An 18944-nucleotide genomic window follows, 5' to 3' on the forward strand; every position below is an offset into this window, starting at 1 on the left:
TCTCTCTCTCTCTGTGTGTGTCCCTCCTTCTGTCCACATCCACATGAACCTTTAAAGCATTATGAAACCACTTTCAAAAGTTATGCCATCCCCCAAAAAACCTGGGCAGTGAAGTCTGTTAAGAGTGCTGAGAGTTGTTAGAAGATCACTACTCCCCTCAGAGAGCTACAGTTCCCAGAGTTCCCAGGGAAGAGGGACTGATTGTGAAATCACTCTGTAGCCCTGTAGTCCAGCTGGATCAGTCAAAATGCATTGCCTATGCACACTCACAGGTCCTATTTGCACTAGGGGAGCGGGTGGCACCGTAGTCTAAACCACTGAGCCTCTTGGGCTTGCTGATCAGAAGGTTGGTGGTTCGAATCCCTGCGATGCAGTGAGCTCCCATTGCTGTGACCCAGCTTCTGCCAACCTAGCAGTTGGAAAGCATGCCAGTGCAAGTAGATAAATAGGTACCACTGCAGTGGGAAGGTAAACAGCATTTCCATGTGCTCTGGTTTCCAACACAGTGTCCTATTGCGCCAGAAGTGGTTTAGTCATGCTGGCCACATCCTGGCCAAACTATCTGCAAACAAATGCCAACTCCCTCGGTCTGAAAGCGAGATGAGCCCATCGTTGCCTTTGACTGGACTTAATCAACCAGGGGTCCTTTACCTTTACCTATCTGCACTGCATATTTAAAGCAGTGTTCAAAGCACTTTTAAACAGTCCTGGCTTCTCTTCCAAAGAATCTTGGTTGTTGTAGTTTCTTAAGGGTGCTGAGAGTTGTTAGGAGACCCCTCTTCTTCTCACAGGGTTGCTATTCTTATAGCCCCCTGGAAAGAGGGATTTATTGTTAAACCACTCTGGAAAACTGTAGCTCTGTAATGGGAATAGGGTGTCTCCCAACAACACTCAGTATCCTTAGGAAACTACAGCTCCCAGGATTTTCTGGGGGAGACTGTTTTTAGTGTTATGCTAGTGCTTTAAATATATGGCATGAATGCCCCCTTATGGCCCCTTAAACTTCACTTATTATTGCAGGCTTGCACCTGGCATTGATCAGGAACCCCGGGAAATCACTGGTTAAAATCAGTGCAGTTTTGAAAGGTTCTGTTCACCATCCAATTTGGCTATGGTGTCTTAAGAGGTATCTAAATGCATAGCAAACAAACCATTTCCCAAGAATTCTTTCTTCTTCTTCTTGGTAGAATGGCCCCTCGACGATAAAGTTATCAGGTAAAGGTAAAGGGATCCCTGACCATTAGGTCCAGTCGTGACCGACTCTGGGGTTGCGGTGCTCATCTCACTTTATTCGCCGAGGGAGCCAGCATACAGCTTCCGGGTCATGTGGCCAGCATGACTAAGCCGCTTCTGGCGAAGCAGAGCAGCAGCGCATGGAAACGCCATTTACCTTCCCGCCGGAGTGGTACCTATTTATCTACTTGCCCTTTATGTGCTTTTGATCTGCTAGGTTGGCAGGAGCTGGGGCCGAGCAACAGGAGCTCACCCTATTGCGGGGATTCGAACCACCGACCTTCTGATCAGCAAGTCCTAGGCTCAATGGTTTAACCCACAGTGCCACCCATGTCCCAAAAAGTTATCAAGACAGCTCCCAATTTTGCAGTAGGTGTGTGGGGCCAAACTATACCCAAGGGGACGAGGGAAGAGTCCTGCCTGAAAATCTGGAGATCCACTGCCAGTCACTGTTGCCTCTACTGAGCTAGATAGACCAACACTCTGACTCAGGATAAGGCAGCTTCCTGTGTTCTTATGATTTCTCCTAGAAATGGTATTTCCATAGATACAGGAGGCAAGGCACTTATGGCTTTTATACTGCCTATGGCTGGGTTTCTGTTTTAAGAACATGGGGTGCCCCTGGGAAAATTGATTTTCCCAGGCCTCCCTCTGTGCTATAGCCACTAAAGGATAACACTTTGTATCATATTTAGAGGTATCTATTATTTTATAGTGGTACCTCGGGTTACATACGCTTCAGGTTACAGACTCTGCTAACCCAGAAATAGTATACCTCGGGTTAAGAACTTTGCTCCAGGATGAGAACAGAAATCATGTTCTGGCGGCGTGGTGGCAGCAGGAGGCCCCATTAGCTAAAGTGGTGCTTCAGGTTAAGAACAGTTTCAGGTTAAGAACGGACCTCCAGAACGAATTAAGTTCTTAACCCGAGGTACCACTGTATTACATTGCCAGATCACAGCACAGAAATTTGACACCATGTAAGATGGGTACTCTTGAGACTCTTCAGAGTCCCATGGACTACAAGATCAAACCGATCCATTCTTAAGGAAATCAGCCCTGAGTGCTCATTGGAAGGACAGATCAAGAAGCTGAGACTCCTATACTTTGGCCACCTCATGAGAAGAAAAGACTCCCTGGAAAAGACCCTGATGCTGGAAAAGATGGAGGGCACAAGGAGAAGGGGACAACAGAGGATGAGGTGGTTGGACAGTGTTCTTGAAGCTACAAGCATGAGTTTGACCAAACTGCGGGAGGCAGTGGAAGACAGGAGTGCCTGGCGTGCTCTGGTCCATGGGGTCATGAAGAGTCGGACACGGCTAAACAACTAAACAACAACAAGATGGGAAGGGGGAGTTGAAATATCCCTTTGGGACTGCACTCTTGCTTTTGCAACATCAGCCTGTTGGGCAAGTTCCTGGGTTGATTGTTTTGAAGAAATGAAGTGAAGCAAGCTGGGTTTGGAAGCCCAATGGAACTTTGCTCACATCTGAGAGCTGTACGAATGATGCCGTGCCTTTAGGGAAGATCAGAGAAACAGGAAGCCTCTAAAGATTTCTGGGAATTTTGCATTTGCATTTTGTTCTAGGAACACTGCTCACCTGTTTCATCATGGGGAGGGCAACCTTCTCCACAGCAGGCTCCTACGTTCTCAAATTTGAGAACCACCTACCCATAGTGCCTCTGCCTTGCCAGTCTCAATTTATTGGCACTCATCCAGACCACCACTGTATCTGCCAGTCTACAGCCTGTGCAGCCTTTTCTAATGTAGCTGGCATTATTGATGCTCCCAATCCCACTTTCAACAGCTTTGAGTAGAAGCAGTGTGGTGTAGTGGTTAGAGAGGAGGACTCAGACCTGGGAGACTGGGGTTCAATCCCCCAACTCAGCCATGAAACTCACTGGGTGGCCTTGTGCCAGTCACTGTCTCTCAGTGCAACCTACCTCACAGGGCTGTTGGGTGAATCAAATGGGGGAGGGGGAATCCTGTATGCCACCTTCTGCTCCTTGGAGAAAAATACAGTAAATAAATGCAACAAATAAATAATATGGAATAAATAAATAATACACAGAATTATAAAGTTGGAAGGGACCAGGAGGTTCTAGAAAACAAGCCTTATGAGGAATAGTTGAAGGAGCTGCGTATGTTTAGCCTGGAAAAAAGGAGACATGATTCAGGTAGATAGCCGCGTTGGTTTGACGCAGTTGAAATACATTTTTTTTTTTTAATTATCCAGTAGCACCTTAGAGACCAACTAAGTTTGTTCTTGATATAAGTTTCATGTGCATGCCAAGAGCCAAGAACAAACTTAGTTGGTCTCTAAGGTGCTACTGGGAAATTTGTTTATTTTATATATATATATTGAGAGGAGCCATCTTCAAATATCTTAAGGGATATAACTGTCTTGGTGATTTTTAATTTCTTTTTGCCAGGGAGGGAACATTAGGCTGGGAAAGAGGAGAGGAAGATTGGATGGGAAAAGAGGGTGGGGAGAGCAAGAAAGGGCCTGTCTTGCTTTGTACCAGTGCGGCAGGTTTGCCATTGCAGGAGGTGCCAAATTTTGTACTAGCTTGGGGCTCCATGTTGCCAGAATCTGCAATATTGAACCTAGCAGTTTGAAAGCACGTCAGTTTAAGTAGATAGATAGGCACTGCTATAGCGGGGAGGTAAACGCCGTCTGCATGCGCTCAGGCTTCCATCACGGTGTCCTGTTGCACCCGAAGTGGTTTAGTCATCTTGGCCACATGACTCGGAAAGCTGTCTGTGGACAATTGCCAGCTCCCTCAGCCTGAAAGCGAGATGAACGCCGCACCTTATAGTTACCTTTGACTGGATTTAACCATCCAGGGGTCGTTTACCTTTACCTTATTGCCAGAATCCACATCTGTTGCTGCTTACTGTTTGCATAGGCTTCCTTCTTCTTTATGTAATCCTGCCATCACCAGAACTGCTGTTGTCTTTCAGGAAGTCCCTCCCACCAATCTCTACTGAGCACATTCGTGTGTGATATATATATATAACCAAACAGCCCAACTCTCTCAGATCTTGGACTGCTTTTCCTTTTCCTCCACGACTCATCAGGAAACTGGTTCTTTGGCTCAGAGGGCCTCTCGGATTCAGACCATGGAGGGTGTCGCGTTGAGATGGAGAGCTGCAATAGTTGTGCTGCAAGGACTGCTGGTGATGACCTTTCTTATTTCAGGTACCAGTTATTGCTATTGGAATGTCCTCAAGCTGCAGACCTGGGTGGTTGGGTGGGTGCAACTAGATATGCACGGAGAAACAAGAAGGAATTTCAAGGTAAATGGAAAAGGTTCAGAAAGGGTCAACCAAAACTGTGCAAGGGGATGGAACGACTGTCCTGTGAGGAAAGTTTGCATTATTTGTGATGTTTTAGTTTAGAGATAATATGAGAGAGTTCACATGATAGATATTCCAGAATTATGTGTCTCTCTCCCTCTCAAAGCACTAGAAATAGTGGACACCCACTGAGACTGAAAGTTGGCAGATTCAGGAAAGATAAAAGAAAGACCTTCTTCACACTGGGCAAAGTTAAACTATGGAACTCCCTCCCACAGGAGACAGGGATGGGCCCACCTGGATGGCTTTAAAAGAGGAATAGGTTGCCTCTCGGGTTGATTTCTCTGGCTCTTCTCAAGAGCTGGGATAGCTCAGCTGGTAGAACATGAGAGGCTTAATCACAGGATCATGGGTTTGAGCCCCATGTTGGGTGAAAGATTTTTGCATTTAACATGTACATAAGGACTCTTATTAAGGACAGGGGTATATTAACTCTTAGGGACACGGGTGGCACTGTGGGTAAAAGCCTCAGCGCCTAGGGCTTGCCGATCGAAAGGTCGGCGGTTCGAATCCCCGTGGCGGGGTGTGCTCCCGTTGCTCGGTCCCAGCGCCTGCCAACCTAGCAATTCGAAAGCACCCTCGGGTGCAAGTAGATAAATAGGGATCGCTTTCTAGCGGGAAGGTAAACGGCGTTTCCGTGTGCAACTCTGGCGCGCCAGAGTAGCGATGTCACGCTGGCCACGTGACCCGGAAGTGTCTTCGGACAGCGCTGGCCCCTGGCCTCTTGAGTGAGATGGGCGCACAACCCCAGAGTCTGGCAAGACTGGCCCGTACGGGCAGGGGTACCTTTACCTTTACCTTTATATTAACTCTTGCCCTCCCAGACTCCTTCCAGATCTTGTAGCTGAGCCAGCATCCTTTTAGATCAGAGAAAGGATTGATAGAGTATTTGGCTAGTTTAAGCTGCTGCTCTGTTGTGATTCTCTGCTGCAGACTAGCTTAGCCGGGTGCCTTAGATCTGAGTCTAATGCACTAGGATTTTTTTCTTAGATTTTTGTAAACAAGCAAACAAACAAACAAAACCCAGGACATTTAGTCAAATTTTAAAAATCCTCCCAGGCAGAAATTTCAGTCCTGAAAATGAGGATGTGCCCAGGAAAAAAAGAGAACATGTCCTGGGAAAAGAGGACATATTGCAATCCTACACAGGAGGTTTCCCGGAAAGTGAATGTGCTATGACTTGCTTAAGTCACATTTTGGGTACTGCTGGTGGAGAGGAGTGTGTGTTTGAGGTGAGTTTAGCCCTGTCTGAAAGAAGGAGAAGGTTTGGGCTGTGTCAGGAAAAGAGAAGGTGGAGTCATGTCACCCAAAAGCTTTCCCAGAAAGTGAATGTGGTTTGACTTGCAATATGCTGGAACTCAGTGGCTAAGCGGCCTAATGTAGTGTTTTCAAAACTGTGGGAAACTGACCCAGGGAAAAATAACTGGGACGAGGAACTGTGAAGTACTCTCCCATGGAGCTGCCTGCCTCCACCTGTTTTTCTTTCTTTCTTTTTTAGCTTCATACTTTGCTTTCAAATCTGAATTGTGCTGTTGGTTTTTAAAAAATTCTTCTTCATTTTTTAAAATACCATATTAGGATAAGTTCAGGTTAACTACAATGCCTTTTGGGGTGTGTGTAATGCCTATAATTTGGTTGTCATTGTTCTGTTTTGAAAGTTAAATCTGACTGGTGTTGGTGTGAGTTGAAATCCAATAACTGCCATTGGATTAGATGCCCCTACTGGTCTCATCCAACCCTGTGATTTAATAAATCTCTAGGACTGGCCATTCTGACATTTTTGAATCCTTCTTTGGTATCCACTCATCAAAGCACTCACTCAGGCCCCTCCTTTGGGCCTGCGGTTCAGAACAGGCACTTGGTCAAATTTCTGCCTCCAAACAACTTCTGCTTTCATGTTAAAAGGGAGGGGGGCAATTTCTAGTCCCAAATGATTTCAAGGCAGAAAGACATTGCTAATAGCTTCTCCAGGATCTCATGCCCTTTCTTCCCACACTTCCTTTCAGGAATTTCTGCCTTGAAGTGTCATAGTTCCAACACCGTCAATCTTACCACTCCACACAAGGGCAACTCCTCATCTCATAGCTCCCCAGAAAGCGGTATTATCAACTGCTCCAGTGCTGAGAACGTTTGCACAGATGCACAACTTATATTAACTATAGGTAAGTGCTGGTCTGTCAGATGGATCCTGTGTGGCTGCTAGATTTTTGAGAGAGGAAAAGCATGAAATTACTTACAACCCCTAAATTTCCCAGCGGGATTACCTGAGGCCTGAAATGATACTTTGCATGCATTCAGAATTGAAGTATTTAAAATATGTTTTCATTCGTTTTATTTTATATTTGCAGATCTTTGTACAAGCCCCTGGCCTCCATTTATTTCTTTTTTTAATAAAAAGCATCCCTAGCTGTTTCTGAGAGTTGACACAGACCCAGTTCAGATGTAACACTAAGCCATAGCTTAGTGCAGAGAAGGGGACATCTGGCCCCTCCAGATTTGGTTGGATCTCAACTCCTACCACCCCTAACCATTGGCCATGCTGGCTGGGGCTGATGTGAGTGGACTCCAACATCTGGCATTGGACTAGATGACACTTGTGGTCCCATCCATATCTACAATTCTATGAAATCTGGAGGGGCATAGATTCCTGCCACCAATGTAGTGTTACAAGAGCAACCTTCCGCAGGTTTATAAATCTTGGCTAGTTATTTCTTTTTGATATCCTAGTTCAAAGGTTTCAACTAATGTTGAAATAGTTTCAACTATTTGCATGCCAGAACCTTTCAGATATTCTGGACTGCATGCTTGAAATACGATCTGCATCTTACTTGCCTCAGTGGAGGATTTGGAGATGTGAGGGTGTGGAAAAGCTCTGGATTTTGCATGGCTAGAATGCAGGCTGTGTCCTAGGGCAAGAGCCACACCCACTGCTCCATCCAGGATTCCTTCTGCCTCTTCTGTCACAGGCAGCTGGCCCACAGATGCTTGGCCACAGACTTGGGCTGGTTTCCAACCTAGCTTTTGAAGTAAAACAGCTGCCAGGAAGTGTCTCACAAGGAAACAGGAAGAAGTGGGAAGTGGGAAGAACTCTCAGTACTTTCTGGGGCCACTCAAATGAACAAAAACCTGCCCACCCATGGCACCAAGTTAGACATGAACCAGAGGAAAAAAAACTAGAGGGGAAAAAATGGGCAGGGGGCTTTGGTAGCCACCCTACACTGTATAGAGTTGCCCATACATCCAAAATTTTCCAGACATTCCTGGAATTCAGCCATTGGAAACAGAAATCGCTGAAATGTCTGGGCATCAACAACTTTGGGGAAAACTTTGGCAAAAACAAACAAAGAAACAAACAAAAATCTTTTGTGTCTGGACTTTCAGATTTTGAAATACATGACTAAACAACTAAACAATGACAATAACCCCGCCAAAGCATGTATAAGTCACCCCCAGAGCAATAATTGCCAAGATAAGGTCTTTGGAACACCCTGCCACAGCATCAATCTATTGTTTGTATTTATACATCTCCCCCCCCCCTCCGCCGCCGTTTTAGATAAAGATGTTTTGATAATGAGCTACAAAGGCTGCGCCAGCAAGGACCTTGTGGATGGAACAAAATCAGTCACCTCTGGTGACCGTCACTTTGCCATCCAATTTGACCAGAGCTACTGTTTTGGTGACCTTTGCAATGCGAAAACGAGAGAAGTTCCCAAGACTCCTATCAAGGACATAGGTATTTTTTATTTATTTTTAAGGATCCCCTGAGAGGAAATTGAGAACTCACAGTTTCACTTGTAGGGCGGGTGGCTGTCAATAGGAAGGCTTGAAGAATTCAATTTTGAATATTTCTAAGGCCCTGTTCCCCAACTCTTGGGCTCATTTGCCAAAGAAAAGGTAACTCCGCTTCTCAAGAAATGTACAAGATGGTGTGCTTTTGGGTGTAATTTAGGGTGTAATTTAGCAGCGAGAGCACAGAGAAAAGTTTGGAGGGAGCTGTGGGGGGAGTGGAAACATGAGGGGCACTGTAGGGGAGGGGTGAGCTGGGGGGTGAGTGAGGGGTAAAGGGAAGGGACGTGCTCAGGTGTAGAGTTTGGTGAAGAGTCTGGCAGGTTTGGCAAGTGGAGAAAGCAAGGGCAACAACCCCCAATATGTGCAAAGATTTGCACCCATTTTTAAATTAGAAAATTGCCTTGCAAAATTCAGGAAAGTTCAGATTTTGAAGTATAACTCCTCGCTTTATGCATCCACATAAACACATACCAATTCATTTTGGTGGGTTTACTCTGAGTATGATTAAGAAAACCAATCCTTTGAAAAGGGCAAATTAAGTAGGCTCACTTTGATATGCAAAGCAAACCGAAATATTCTCCTCCTATCATTATTTAAGAGACAGAAAAAGGGGGAGACTCCTACAAAGGGGAGTGACCTTTTTCAATCCAGCCCCCCCCCCAACCTCATGCTCTTCATTTTGATTTCTTACTCCAGTAACTGGGTCCAACCAGTGTTACACAGGCTTTGGGTGGAGCTCCACTAGATTCATGCAGGAGACTACGAAATGTGGCAAAGACTACGACCGGTGTTACGAAGGCAGCATGAACATTACTATTTCAGATAGAGGAGGTGAGTTTGCCTAGGAAATTTCTTCCACAGCTCCTGCCCCCCAAAAAACACCCCCTTCCCTCAAGCTGAGCTCACTTCCAGTATCAGAACTTGGCACCTGGCTAAATTCAAACACTGCTGCCTATGTCTTACTTGAAAACCCCTTCCTTTGCCAGCCCTGGTGCCCTCTAGAACTTGGCAGTCACTGATGGGAATTTGAGTCCATGAAGTTGGTGAAACTGATTTAGCAATTGTCTGCTGATTTATTCCCTCTTTAGGGTGATCTGTTGATTGCAGGGGGCCTTTTGGTGACGTGGCATCTTAATAATACCATATTTTTATTATAATGACGATCATAAATCAGCAGCAAGCAGCTCTGAGAATTTGGGAACACCGAAAAATAGGATGTGACAAGCTGTTTCTAAATGAAATAAATGCATCTTACTAGGTTCAGATGTGACTGGGGCCCCTTGATGGAGATTCCTTTACATGTACCAATATGAATATTATTCATGTGTATGGCCAAAGCCATTACAAAAGGCAAACGACATAGCAGAATAGAAACAGAATAAAATATCTTACAAAGTTAAAATAAATAATTAAAATACTTCTTAAAGCCAAACATTATAGAATCATAGAACATAGAATTGTTGAGTTGGAAGGGAATCCAAGGGTCATCTAGTCCAACCACCTGCAATGTCAGAATTTGCCCCCCTGAAGAATTTAACTTCCTCCCACAGATTTTCCCCTCAACTCTAAGGCAAAACAGGCCATTTTCTTTTTAGAGGTGTAGGGGTCCCTGCCCCCTAAGAACGCATGGGTGTGGGTTACCCCTTAGGCTCCAATTTCTTCATGATTCCCTGTGGCATCTCAATGCATGCTGAGAGAAGGGGGCCAATGCCCTCCATACCTAACATGTTGTGTCTTTCTTGTCCTTCCTTCCCTTCCCACAACAGGATCCAGCTCTGTTCCCATGACCATCAGGACCTGCCAGCGCTCAGCCTGCGATGTTATAAAGAGCCAATCCTTCGGCCCTATAAATATCACCAGCGAGTCAGGGCCTTGCTGCTTCGGCAGCAATTGCAATTGGAAGAAGAGTGACTTTGCATTCAAGATAGTCAATCATGGTGTGAGGAGCACCACCAACCCATACCTGTCTTATGATCATTATGGGTCAGGTTTCCAAGGGCTCAGCCTTCAACTTTGCCCTTTCCTGGCAGTCCTGGGAACCACCACGCTCAGGATATGGGGGTGAGAAGGGGATTGGGGAGCACCTGAACTGCTGGAACCTGCATTTGGGTTTGGAAGGGCTGTGTTGTGAAGAAGGGAGGGAGGGAGGGAGGGAGGGAGGAAGGGAGGGAGGGAGGGACTAAGGAAGGAAGGGGTGAAGGAAGGGAGGGAGGGAGGGAGTTGGGACTCCAAGGCAGTGACCTGTCCCAATTGGATTTATGGCTCACATCTATAAAATAAAATTTTATTTTGGATAACCACCGCCTTAGGGTCTGATTCTCCCTTGCAAAACCAAGCAATTTGTTTGATTCCCAGGACCCTACAGATTTCGGATGCGGTGGCAAAATACTAATGGCTATAGCTAGAGTTGTCATATTTCAAACAGTGAAAATCCAGAGAGAAAAGTTGTTGCGCTTTGATTTTGGCAAAAGTTGTTAAACTTGTTGAGCTATTCTTATGGATGATTGGCAAAAACAGCACTGCCGACATGGGCTGCCATATATCTGGATTTTCCCAAACTTGTTTCCAATTTGTGCCAGGACATGGCTGCCAACTGCTGATGGACGTATGGCAACACTAGCTATACTCAACTAAGGGCTACTCAGAACAGACCCACTGAAATCAATGCACCCAAGTTAGCCATGCCCATTAACTTCAATGGGACTACTCTCCATAGGACTGGCATTGGAGACAACTCATAAACTACATATTCAATATAATAATATTGTTATAGATTTTGGGGGACCCCTAAACCCTAGAAATTAATAACTGGTTGGATGTTGATTATTTGGGATATGAAGGAAGAATAGAAGCTGTAGAGGAATTCCTGGACTTTGTTGTTGTTGTTGTTTAGTCATTTAGTCGTGTCCGACTCTTCGTGACCCCATGGACCAGAGAACGCCAGGCACCTCTGTCCTCCACTGCCTCCCGCAGTTTGGTCAAACTCATGCTGGTAACCTCGAAAACACTATCCAACCATCTCGTCCTCTGCCGTCCCCTTCTCCTTGTGCCCTCCATTGTTCCCAACATCAGGGTCTTCTCCAGGGAGTCTTCTCTTCTCATGAGGTGGCCAAAGTACTGGAGCCTCAGCTTCACAATCTGTCCTTCCAGTGAGCACTCAGGGTTGATTTCCTTCAGTATGGAGAGGTTTGATCTTCTTGCAGTCCATGGGACTCTCAAGAGTCTCCTCCAGCACCATAATTCAAAAGCATCAATTCTTCGGCGATCAGCCTTCTTTATGGTCCAGCTCTCACTTCCATACATCACTACTGGGAAAACCATAGCTTTAACTATACGAACCTTTGTTGGCAAGGTGATGTCTCTACTTTTCAAGATGCTGTCTAGGCCTGTCATTGCCCTTCTCCCAAGAAGCAGGCGTCTTTTAATTTCGTAGCTGCTGTCACCATCTGCAGTGATCATTGAGCCCAAGAAAGTAAAATCTCTCACTACCTCCATTTCTTCCCCTTCTATTTGCCAGGAGGTGATGGGACCAGTGGCCATGATCTTCGTTTTTTTGATGTTGAGCTTCAGACCATATTTTGCGCTCTCCTCTTTCACCCTCATTAAAAGGTTCTTTAATTCCTCCTCACTTTCTGCCATCAAGGTTGTGTCATCTGCATATCTGAGGTTGTTGATATTTCTTCCGGCAATCTTAATTGCGGCTAGGGATTCATCCAGCCCAGCCTTTCGCATGATGAATTCTGCATATAAGTTATTCTGCATATAAGTTAGTCCATTCCTGGACTAGCCTATGCAAAATGACCTGGCCAAACTAGGGCCATTAAGGAACAATAGGGGGCTCTAGAGGGCCAGTGGCAATGCAAGAGAACCACCCTTCCCCCCTGCCCTGAGGTGTGAATTGAGACTGGGGGTTTGGAAGGTTGCCAGGGTAATGGGGTGTGAGGTGACAGGAAAAGAGAGTTTTGAGCAAATGCTGCTGGGAATAAGAAGAAGGAAGAAGGACTAGCATCCATCTTGGGCAGGCTGGCTAAAGGCTGGGGAAGAGAGATGCCTTGGACTTCCTCTTGAAAGGACTCATGTAAGATCAGGGGTCCCTCCATGCAGACTTAAGGTGTAAAAAGGTGAATTAAGCATATTTCTTAAAGCTGTGACAGTCTCCACCATGTCTCAATTCTCCAAAGGAACACAGACTCTGAGTCAGTGCCTGGAACCCCATGGGCTCTTGCCACCGCTCGGCAGATAGAGGGGGAGGCATCCAACTTTGGGGACCATATCAAGAATGGTAATCCATTCCAACAATGGCAATCTATTCTACAATTCTGTGATTCTATGTTCCTACCCCTCCTTCCCTCCCTTGAAAAATCCACTCTTCATTCAACATAATGCAATAAAAACTACATCATATTCTTCAAACAGGCGTAAGACTGAGAGACAAGAATAATACAATGTTGTTAAGCAGAACAGATGTGATGAATCAGTTGCAAATGCCTGGCAAATAAAACCCCACAAGAGGGACAAAACATTTGGCTGACCAACTGGGGTTTACAATGACAGAAGCAGCTTTAAAGACCTCTGTTCAGCTGTGATTCTAGGCAAGACAAGTATTGCTCTACTACAGACATAAAGCACTTCAGGCCTGGTGGCTGAATGTGGCCCTCCAAATGTCTCTGTGTGGCCCCCAGGACTTTCCAAAGGCTGTACTCCTTATCCTCAGGTTGCAGCCCTCACTGACCTTGACATGCCACGCTCCTCAAGTGATTTCGCAAGAACAACATGTACACTTGAACTATGAAATTCCTCTTGTTTGTGTAGAGGAAGGGTGGAGATATGTGAATACAGGGATGTGGAGGTAGAGTGATTTTTGCACAGTGTTTGAGGACTGGGACATTCTCAGGGAAACCAAAATGCTTTTTGTACTACCAGCCTTACTGCATGCTTGTGAAACATGGACCACTTATAGATGCCATCTCCAACTCCTCAAAAATTCCATCAATGGTCTCTCCAAAAAATGTTACACATCACTTGGGAAGACAGGCAAACTAATACCAGTGTACTGGAAAAAGCAAAGATCACCAGTGTTGAAGGAATGATTCTTCAACATCAACTACGTTGGAATGGTCATGTTGTGCAGATGCTTGATTGTCGTCTTCCAAAGCAACTACTCTATTCCAAACTTAAAAATGGAAAGCGTAATGCTGGTGGTCAACAAAAGAGGTTTAAAGACTGTCTGAAGGCAAATCTAAAGAAATGTAGTATAAACTACAATTGGGAAACACTTGCCTGTGAGCGCTCCAATTGGAGAACAGCCTTTACCAAAGGTGTCATGGGCTTTGAAGACACTCAAACTCAGGATGCAAGGGAGAAACATGCTAAGAGGAAGGCACACTTGGCAAATTCACACCGTGATCAACTCCCACCAATGTCCCCAATGTGGAAGGATGTGTGGATCCAGAATTGGCCTCTACAATCATTTACGAACTCATTGTTAAAACCGTGTTTATGGAAGACAATCTTACTTGGCTACAAGTGATCGCCAAAGAAGAAGAAGACATTTATAGTACTTTAACAGTTGCAGTTTCCTGTGAAGAATAGTAGGAACTGTAGTTTGTTGAGGGTGCTAGGAATTGTGAGGGAAGATACTTCATCAGTCAAGGCCTTCTTCCACCTGCCTTACCCCACCATCCGCCCCTAGGAGTCCTCAGAAGGGAGCTGTTCCTGGAGGAAGAACTGTGAGGGGAGAGACTTAATAAGGCAAGGCTTTCTTCCACCTCCCTTGCTCCAACCTCTAGTCTCTGCTTCTCAATTTCTATTGTATTATTTTATGTACCGTGTTTTGCCCTTGTTTTACAGAAATTTGACACCATGTAAGGTAGGAAGGGGGTGTTGAAATATGCCTTGGGGGCTGCAGTCTTGCTTTTGAAACATCAAGCTGTTGGGCAAGTTCCTGGGTTGATTGTTTTGAAGAAATAAAGTGAAGCAAGCTGGGTTCGGATGCCCAATGGAACTTTGCTCACATCTGAGAGCTGTATGAATGGTGCCGTGCCTTAAGGGAACACCAGAGAAACAGGAAACTTTTAAAGATTTCTTGGAAATTTTCCATTTGCCTTTGGTTCCAGGAACATTGCCAGACTGCACACCTGTTTCATCATGGGGAGGGCAACCTTCTCCACAGCAGGCTCCTACGTTCTCAAATTTGAGAACCACCTACCCATAGTGCCTCTGTCTTGCCAGTCTCGATTTATTGGCACTCATCCAGACCACCACTGTATCTGCCAGTCTACAGCCTGTGCAGCCTTTTCTCACAGGGCTGTTGGGTGGATTAAATGGAGGAGGGGGAACTCTGTATGCCAGCTTCTGCTCCTTGGAGAAAAAATGCAGTAAATAAATGCAACAAATAAATAATGGCTCCTCTCAAAATATATTAAAAAATAATAATAAATTGTCCAGTAGCACCTTAGAGACCAACTAAGTTTGTTCTTGGTATAAGCTTTCATGTGCATGCCAAGAACAAAGAACAAACTTAGTTGGTCTCTAAGGTGCTACTGGACAATTTGTTTATTTTTTATATATATATTGAGAGGAGCCATCTTCAAATATCTTAAGGGCTATAACTTTCTTGGTGATTTTTAATTTATTTTTGCCAGGGAGGGAACATCAGGCTGGGAAAGAGGAGAGGAAGATAGGATGGGAAAAGAGGGTGGGGAGAGCAAGAAAGGGCCTGTCTCGCTTTGTACCAGCACAGCTGGTTTGCCATTGCTAGAAGGTGCCAAACTTTGTACTAGCTTGGGGCTCCATATTGCCAGAATCTGCAATATTGAACCTAGGAGTTCGAAAGCACGTCAGTGTAAGTAGATAAATAGGCACTGCTGGGGTGGGGAGGCAAATGCCGTCTGCATGCGCTCAGGCTTCCATAACGGTGTCCTGTTGCATCCGAAGTGGTTTAGTCATCTTGGCCACATGACCCGGAAAGCTGTCTGTGGAACAAACTCCCTCAGCCTGAATGCAAGATGAGCGCCTCACCCCATAGTCACCTTTGACTGGACTTAACCATCTAGGGGTCGTTTACCTTTTATTTTTAATTTTAATTTTTATTGAATCTTACAAGAAAAGAAAAGGAAAAAGAAAGAGAAACAAAGAACAATGCATAACACTGTAAACACATTTATATACATGTTTTCCAAAATGCAAACTAAAAAAAAAAGACAAAAGAAAAGGAAAAAAATACTTTTCATAACCAATAATATTACCAAATTCATGCTTCAAATATTACAATATATAAATCCTAGTTAAAATATTATAAAAGATTTCCACCGCATTCACCTCACGTCTCTTAGTTATCTAGCTCACCTTTACATCTGTTCTTCAATCATTTCCCTTCCTTAGGTTCTTTCATAATCAGTCAAATCTTTATGTTTTCTACATTCTTCACAAGGTTAGTCTAAGCACAACCAAACTTTCGTATTTGAGCCCTGCTTGTGTAAATATTCATTTAAGTATTCCCATTGTTTCTGAATTATAGCTTTGGATTTATGCCTTATTAAATCCATCAATTTTGCTAACTCCAGGTACTCACATAGTTTACTTAACCATTCCCCTTTCGTTGGGATATAATTTCCTTTCCAATGGCTGGCTACCAACGTTTTCGCTGCTATTGTTGCACACAGAAAGATGTTAATTTTGTCCTTGGGGATATCCTTACTCAAGATCCCTAGTAAATATGCTTCTGCCCTTTTGATATATGATATTTTTATCATTTTTTTTATCTCTTCATGGATCATCTCCCAAAAATTTTTGATCTCTGGACATGTCCACCACATATGATATCAAATGCCTTTCATTCTATTACATCTCCAGCATTTATTACTATTCGATCTATTCATTTTTGCCAGTCTGGTGCCATATACCATCTGTGGTGCATCTTCATATGTTGTTGTTTAGGCGTTTAGTCGTGTCCGTCTCTTCGTGACCCCATGGACCAGAGCACTCCAGGCACTCCTGTCACCCACTGCCTCCCGCAGTTTGGTCAGACTCATGTTTGTAGCTTCAAGAACACCGTCCCCCCATCTCGTCCTCTGCCGTCCTCTTGTCCTTGTGCCCTCTATCTTTCCCAACATCAGGGAAAGTATCTTCATATAATTCTCTCTTAATGAATAGCAAGCCATAAAATTTATATTTCCCCCCCAAAAAAAACTTTTTCCAATCTTCAGAATCAATTGTATATCCTAAATCCCATTCCCACTTTAGCATATTCTCTCCTTTGACTTCTTGATCTGGGAAGACTTTATCTAATAATCTATACATTTTAGATAATGTTTTTTGATTATTTTATTAAACTTCTCTTCTACTGTTGATATTTTATTCCCAAATCCCCTAGTTTTTATATCTTTTTCATATGTAGCCTTAAATTGCAAATATTCTAACCAATTTATTCCCAATATTTTGAGTTCTTCATATTCTTTTAATTTGATATTTTTATTCATTCCTTGTACTAAATCTCTATAAGTTGGCCAGGCAATTTTTATATATAATATTTTATATATAATATTTTATATATAATATATATTTTATATATAATTTTTTTTAATGTCGAGGTTGCCTCTATTGGAGAGGTCCACCATGGTGTTCTTTCTATAATTCTCTCTTTCATTCTCTCCCATACCTCAAATAGCACTGCACCCCATAGTCACCTTTGACTGGACTTAACTGTTTACCTTTACCTTATTGCCAGATTCCACATCTGTTGCTGTTTACTGTTTGCATAGGCTTCTTTCTTCTTTGCGTAATCCTGCCATCACCAGAACTGCTCTTGTCTTTCAGGAAGTCCCTCCAGCCAATCTCTACTGAGCACATTTGTGCTTGATACATATATATATACAACCAAACAGCCCAACTCTCTCAGATCATAGGCTGCTTTTCCTCCACGACTCATCAGAAAATTGGTTCTTTGGCTCAGAGGGCCTCTCAGCTTCAGACCATGGAGGGTGTTGCGTTGAGATGGAGAGCTGCAACAGTTGTGCTGCAAGGACTGCTGGCGATGACCTGTCTTATTTCAGGTACCAGTTATTGCTATTGGGATGTCCTCGAGTTGCAGACCTGGGTGGCTGGGTGGGCGCCAACTAGATTTGCACAGAGAAACAAGAAAGTAGGGGAAAGAGTTCACATGATAGATGCTCAAGAATTATGCGTGGCCTGAAGAAAGTGGTTAGAGAAACATTTCTCTCTCTCCCTCTCAAAACACTAGATATTGTGGACTGAAAGTTGGCAGATTCAGGGCAGCTAAAAGAAAGATCTTCTTCACACAGTGCAAAGTTAAACTATGGAACTCCCTCCCACAGGAGACTGGGATGGCCACCCACCTGGATGGCTTTAAAAGAGGAATAGGCTGCCTGGGGGGCGGGTAATGAGTATGATTTGGTTGTCATTAGTCTGTTTTGTAAGTTTACATCTGACTGGTGTCGGTGTGAGTTGAAATCCAACAATTGGCATTGGACTAGATGCCCCTCGTCGTCCCATCCACCTCTATGATTTAATAAAGCCCTAGGACTGGCCATTATAGCATTTTTGACATCCTTCTTTGGTATCTATGCATCAAACCACTCACTCAGGCCCTTCCTTTGGGCCTGTGGTTCAGAACAGGCATTTGGCACAAATTTCTGCCTCCGAAGAATTTGTGTTTTCACTTCAAATGGGGGGAACCAATTTCTAGTCCCTGATGATTTCAAGGCAGAAAGACATTGCTAATAATTTCACCAGGATCTCATACCCTTTCTCCCCACATTTCCTTTCAGGAATTTCTGCCTTGAAGTGCCATAGCTCCAACACCGTCCATCTTATGACTCCAAACAATGGCAACAAAACATCAAATGCCTCCCCAGTAAACGGTATTACCAACTGCTCCAGTGCTGAGAACGTTTGCACAGATGCACAACTTACATTCACTATAGGTAAGTGCTGCTCCACCAGGTGGATCCTGTGTGGCTGCTAGATTTTTGAGAGAGGAAAAGCATGAAATTACTTACCTGGGGGATTACCTGGGGCCTGAAATGATGTTCTGCATGCATTCAGAATTGAGGTATTTAAAATATGTTTTGATTCATTTTATTTTATATTTGGAGATTTTTTTCCGAACCTCTGCCCTCCATTTCTTTAATTTTTAATAAAAAGAATACCTAGCTGTTTCTGAGAGTTGACACAGACCCAGTTCAAATGTAACACTAAGCCATAGCTTAGTGCAGAGACAGGGGACCTCTCATCCCTCCAGATTTGGTTGGATCTCAACTCCTACCACCCCTAACCATTGGTCACACTGGCTGGGGCTGATGTGAGTGAAATCCAACATCTGGCATTAGACTAGATGACACTTGTGGTCCCATCCATATCTACATTTCTATGAAATCTGGAAGGGCATAGAAGGGTACTGCTACCAGTATAGTGTTACAAGAGCAACCTTCTGATAGTTTATAAATCTTGTCTTGTTCTTTCAGTTTGATATCCTAGTTCAGAGGTTTTAAACTTTTTTGAGTCCACGGCTCCCTGTTGAACAAGTACATTGGTACCTCAA

General features: G+C 44.1%; 2 protein-coding genes across 3 annotated transcripts in view; one reads left to right on the forward strand and one right to left on the reverse strand.

Moving 5' to 3' along the window:
• LOC310851730 (phospholipase A2 inhibitor 25 kDa subunit-like) overlaps nt 1-18944 on the reverse strand; it is a 1159037-nt gene that overhangs the window by 373085 nt on the left and 767008 nt on the right. The gene's annotated exons all lie outside the window — the stretch shown is intronic.
• LOC310851532 (uncharacterized protein) overlaps nt 3770-18944 on the forward strand; it is a 76488-nt gene continuing 61313 nt past the window's right edge. The window contains exons 1-5 of one of the 2 annotated variants that reach the window (XM_083754053.1): nt 3770-4436; nt 6601-6756; nt 8148-8327; nt 9080-9214; nt 18172-18327. In XM_083754053.1, coding sequence (XP_083610179.1) covers nt 4358-4436; nt 6601-6756; nt 8148-8327; nt 9080-9214; nt 18172-18327 — 706 coding nt within the window. In that variant the 5' untranslated portion in view covers nt 3770-4357. The remainder of the gene's footprint in view (nt 4437-6600; nt 6757-8147; nt 8328-9079; nt 9215-18171; nt 18328-18944) is intronic. The other variant, XM_083754052.1, reaches the window with a different exon arrangement.

This window comes from Podarcis gaigeae (assembly GCF_964106915.1).
Source record: "Podarcis gaigeae genome assembly, chromosome: 8".
Classification (NCBI taxonomy): Eukaryota; Metazoa; Chordata; class Lepidosauria; order Squamata; family Lacertidae; genus Podarcis; species Podarcis gaigeae.